Source organism: Triticum urartu, chromosome 2A, assembly GCF_056163025.1.
Source record: "Triticum urartu cultivar PI428250 chromosome 2A, HENAU_Tu73, whole genome shotgun sequence".
Taxonomy (NCBI): domain Eukaryota; kingdom Viridiplantae; phylum Streptophyta; class Magnoliopsida; order Poales; family Poaceae; genus Triticum; species Triticum urartu.
Window position 1 is genome coordinate 6,744,294 of NC_141874.1, and position 5,307 is coordinate 6,749,600.

At 44.0% G+C, this 5,307-nt stretch overlaps 1 protein-coding gene across 1 annotated transcript; it reads left to right on the forward strand.

Moving 5' to 3' along the window:
* Positions 1-569: 569 nt before the first annotated feature.
* Positions 570-4,053, forward strand: LOC147982765 (uncharacterized). Its single transcript, XM_087542675.1, has 2 exons — positions 570-3,269; positions 3,418-4,053. Exons 1-2 carry the CDS (start codon positions 602-604, stop codon positions 3,801-3,803), a joined length of 3,054 nt encoding a protein of 1,017 aa, XP_087398801.1. The 5' UTR covers positions 570-601; the 3' UTR covers positions 3,804-4,053.
* Positions 4,054-5,307: the final 1,254 nt, after the last annotated feature.

Consider the following 5,307-nt stretch of genomic DNA (forward strand, 5'->3'; position numbering starts at 1 on the left):
TAATCCTAGTCATAATAAATATGTAATCCAAGTTAGACCTATCCATGAACATTTATGTGCAATTAAAAAGATCAACCAGTTGTAGTAGCTTATGGTGTCACTGGGTTTTCGTCCCATGGCGGACTGCTCGATAACGGGTGTTCGTAGTGGGTTTCCTAGTGGTGCTTTGAACCCGCTTTTTCCCCTTTCTAGGCTTTCTGGTTACTATGTGGGACTGGTTGTATTTCCGTTATGATGAGTAATGGAAAGGTGTTATCACCCGGTTCAAAAAAAAAAGATCAACCAGTTGTGTTAAAGTGCAAGTAAATCAGTGACCAGATCACCATTTTTCATGCACTAGCCATAACTCATTGGCTTGGATGGGCAAGCTCATATTTTGTGGTGAGAGGTGGGCACGGCGGGTTTGGTGCAGACAAACAAACAAGCTTTCCTTGCATCTGGCCTGCCCAACCAACTAACGGTGCAGCCAGTTTTGACCAGCATAGTTGGATAGGGGACTCCAAATCCCAGCAGCTCAAGTCTATAAAAGCAACACTCAAGTATCTCAGAGTATCAAGCAGAGTTGAAAACACACCGCTGTCCACAAAATCATACTAACGACATGGCCCCTGCATCATCAGTGCATATTCCTAGTCCTCTGGTTATACTGTTAGCCATCCTCCTCCTGTTGTCGATAACACTAGCAGACTACAGCACCAATACGAGCAGAGATGCTCTGCTCTGCCTCAAGTTCCACCTCCACGATTCCACCACAGCCATGGCCACATGGAACCACACCACCGCACCAGATTTTTGCACCTGGCATGGCGTCTCATGCACAAGGAGAAGGCCAAGGCAACCACCCCTCGTCGTGGCCCTGGATATGGAGGCGGAAGGCCTCGCCGGTGAGATCCCACCCTGCATCTCCAACCTCACTTCTTTGGTAAGAATCCATTTGCCCAACAACAACCTCTCCGGTAAAATCCCACCGGAACTTGGGCGGATCTCGGGACTCCGGTACCTCAACCTCAGCTTTAATGCACTAAGCGGCACCATCCCGCTCAGCATCGGGACGCTTCACAACCTTTCTTCTCTAGACTTAGGAAACAACCGACTCTCTGGTGAGATTCCGTCGCTACTCGGGAGCTCACCAGCTCTAGAGTCCGTCAGTCTCCCCAACAATCTTCTTGGCGGAGAAATCCCACAGTCGCTGGCAAATAGTTCCTCATCCCTTACCATACTCTTGCTTGCACAAAACCAGTTGCAAGGATTCATTCCTGATTTTGGTAAACTCTCAAGACTAGAAATGCTTGATCTCTCCTACAACAACCTAGTAGGGACAGTGCCACGCTCCATTTTCAATTCGTCAGCGTTGTACTTTCTTGGGCTGGCCAACAATAATCTTGGAGGAACACTGCCTTCTGACATGGGTAACACACTTCCTAACATCGAAATACTGATGATGTCCGACAATCATTTTGAGGGAGACATCCCCCCCTCACTACAAAATGCCTCCGGCATGACGTATATCCATCTAGGCAACAACTCTCTTACTGGGGTGATCCCTTCTTTCAGCTCCATGTCGAACTTGGAGTACGTAATGTTGTACTCAAATCAGCTAGAGGCTGGAGACTGGACATTCTTCTCCTCTTTGGCAAATTGTACGCAGTTGGAAAATCTAAATGTAGATACAAACAACTTGCGCGGGGCCTTACCAGAAGATTCCATAGCGAATCTGCCAAAAAGCTTGACCGCTCTAACTCTAAGTTCAAACAACATATCTGGTATCATCCCATTGGAGATTGGCAACATGTCTAATCTTTCCATGCTCTATCTTGATAGAAATATTTTCATGGGGCCTATACCTTATACGCTTGGTCAGCTACGCAATCTGGTTGTACTTAGCCTTTCACAGAACAAATTTACCGGGGAAATACCACCTTCCCTTGGCAGCCTAATTCAACTAGAAGAGCTTTATTTGCAAGAAAATCAATTGAGTGGAAGCTTACCTGAAAGTTTAAGTAGCTGCAAGAATTTGTTGGCACTAAACATTTCCTGTAATACCATTGGTGGAAGCATAAGCGGACACATGTTGGCCGGGTTGAATTCATTGAGTTGGCTACTTGATTTATCACACAACCAACTCGCAATGTCCATACCACAAGAGATGGGTAACTTGATAAACCTTGGTTCGTTGAACATCTCTCACAATAATCTCACAGGTAGAATCCCGTCCACTCTTGGTGAGTGTGTCCGGCTGGAATCGCTTCGCTTAGAAGGGAACCTCCTACAAGGAACAATTCCACAATCACTATCAGGCCTCAAAGGCATCCAACAATTAGATTTTTCCCACAACAATCTATCTGGTACAATCCCAAAGTTCCTCGAGACCTTCACCTCGTTACAGTACCTGAATATGTCCTTCAACAACTTGGAAGGGCCAGTTCCCACAGGTGGAGTGTTCGCTAACAAAAGTGGTACTTTTGTCCAAGGAAACCCACGCCTTTGTGGAAACGTAGCCGTAGAAGAGTTGCCTATGTGCTTTGCTTCGGCGTCCACAAAAAAGCAAAAGGTTGTCATTCCAATGATGATAGCTCTCTCAGCTCTTGTTGCCCTTGCTTTTATCTTGGGGATGTTCATCTTTTGGTTGAAGAGGAGGTATACATCTAGTGAGAGAATAGGCCATTCACACATGGAGCTGAAAAGGATAACATATGGTGACATCAACAAAGCAACGAATACTTTTTCCCCGGCCAGCCTAGTCGGTTCCGGGCAATTTGGGATAGTCTACAAAGGTTGGTTCGACGCGGAAGATGGTACTGTTGCTGTTAAAGTCTTCAAGCTCAACCAGCATGGCGCATTGCATAGCTTCATTGCTGAGTGCAAAGCATTGCAACACATCCGCCACCGGAATCTCGTGAAGGTGATAACCGCGTGCTCAACTTATGACCCAGTGGGAAATGAGTTCAGGGCTCTAGTCTTTGAGTATATGTCCAACGGAAGCCTTGAAGACCGACTTCATAACCACCAGTGTGGTGGTTTGAGTTTAGGTGCAGTGATATGCATATCAGTTGACATTGCTTGTGCTCTTGAATATCTACATAACCAGTGCATCCCGCCGGTTGTTCACTGCGATCTGAAACCAAGCAACATACTTTTCGACAATGACGATACTGCACGTATTTGCGACTTTGGTTTGGCAAAGCTAATTCATGGTTGTTCACCTGGAGGGCAGAGCGGCACAACAAGCATAGTTGGACCAAGGGGGTCTATTGGGTACATACCTCCTGGTGAGTTCATTTTATGAACACATTCTGAAATAAGGTTGACAAAATCTAGTATGAGTAACTGTATCAATTGCTAGTTTGTTTTTACTAATACTAGCAAGTTTCATTTGTGCTCCTCGGAATAACTTTTTGTTTCAAAACATTGTTGCAGAGTATGGTATGGGCAGTGAAATCTCCATCGAGGGAGACATCTATAGCTATGGCATTGTTCTTTTGGAAATGCTAACACGGAAACGGCCTACTAATGAAGAGTTCAGTGATGGCTTGACACTCCCCAAGTATGTAGAAGAATCACTTTCACGAACCCAAGACATGCTGCAACCCAGCCTTGCTTCGGAGACGGGAGATCAGCGTGCTGATCATATCCCAAACTTGCAAGAATGCAACATATTTGCGATGAAGGATATATGTGCTCTCCGTCTCCTTAAACTTGGCTTATTATGCTCTGCGGAATCACCGAAGGATCGCCCAGCGATGCATGATGTCTACGGTGAAGTAATTGAAGTAAAAGAGGCATTTTTCTCTATGGACAACTGAAGCAACGACCTTACATATTAAGGAAAAGGTGGTCGATGAAGATGAAGCTCATTGCTTCGACCACAACATGACAATATGTTGCTACTCCCTCTGTCCCATAATATAAAAGTGTTTTTGACACTACACTAGTGAGGGGTTATCTTTTTTTCCTTTTCTATAAGCCAATAAGTTTCGCTCGCTGTAATAATTCGGTTACATACCTCCCAATGTCTCGACAAGGTCTTCTGAGATTCTTCTCATGTATTAAAAAAGCGCCCTTTGCCTTATAATGATGGGTTCTACTGGGGAATATTTTTGATATTTGCTTTGCTGGAGAAACTAGAAGACTAAAAAAACACATTGTATGCACCTGTCAGATCCCCACGTAAACAAATACTACCTCTATAAACAACTAAGTATTTTTATCATTTATGCCACTGGTTGCGTCTCACTACTCAGTTTTGTCATTAGAAGTTACTATTGCTCAAAAATGCCATCGTTCTATGAGAAATTTGCTTAAAATGCCATTAGATATCTCAAAGATGCCATCGGTCCATTAGATGTTTGCTCAAAAATGTCATTAGTCATCGTTATTGTTAGGTCAAACCCGTTTACCATGTTATATGACAAAAATACCACTGGACCCACATGTCAGTTCTCGATATCTCGCAATGATAAGTGTTGGCCCCACTTGTCAGGACTAAGCAAGCGAATAATTTAGAGGATAATATGAACGTTATTGGGATTAAGTGAGACCCACATTTTATTATAGTGAGATAGAGAAAGAGCTGACATGTTGGTCCATAGGTATTTTGGTCATTATAACATGTCAAATGAGATTTAAGCTGACAGTAATAGTGTCTAGTGGCATTTTTTAGCATGTGTTTAACGAAGCGATGGCATTTTTGAACAATTGAAATTCCTAGTGGCAAAACTGAGTAGTGAGACATAACCGATGGCGTAAATGATAAAAAAACCATTTATATAACATAATGGACTTCATTGCTTAACAAAGAATGTATCAGAGCCAGGTTAACATGTGGGATACCTTGAAAGTAACAAGAAGTAAATGTGGCACAACTTAAACACACTACTACATATCGGAAGAGTATTGACCCCTCATCACTGACCAGGCCTTGACCACGCATCAGTTATGAGCCTTAACAATGACAGACCTCTTCTGAAGCGTCAATGATAAGCCTCCCATGGTAGTTAACATAGGCCGGTTAGTGATGAGGTCTTCTCCCACCTCCGTTTGCTTTGCACCGACTAAATTTTATCACAAGCACAAGCTGCATGAATGTTAGCAGTGGCGGGCATGACTCTCAGGGGCGCGCACCACTGCTATGACCTCATCAGTGGGGGGCGCGCTCCCACTAGTGATCATAAATGTACATGTGGCGGGCGTCCGATTGCACCTGCCACAGTTATCTTATGACATAAAAAAAGGGACATTTACATCTATGCCCTTAACTCGAACCCACTACTCAGTTTTGCCCCTAATTTTTAGGTATGCTCAGTTTTG

What these genes read in the sequence shown, in the direction of transcription:
- LOC147982765 (XM_087542675.1), top strand. Translation starts at nt 602, where the DNA reads ATGGCCCCTGCATCATCAGTGCATATTCCTAGTCCTCTGGTTATACTG. An exon ending in TATTGGGTACATACCTCCTG is followed by an intron (nt 3,270 to 3,417) that starts GTGAGTTCATTT and finishes ACATTGTTGCAG; the next exon opens with AGTATGGTATGGGCAGTGAA.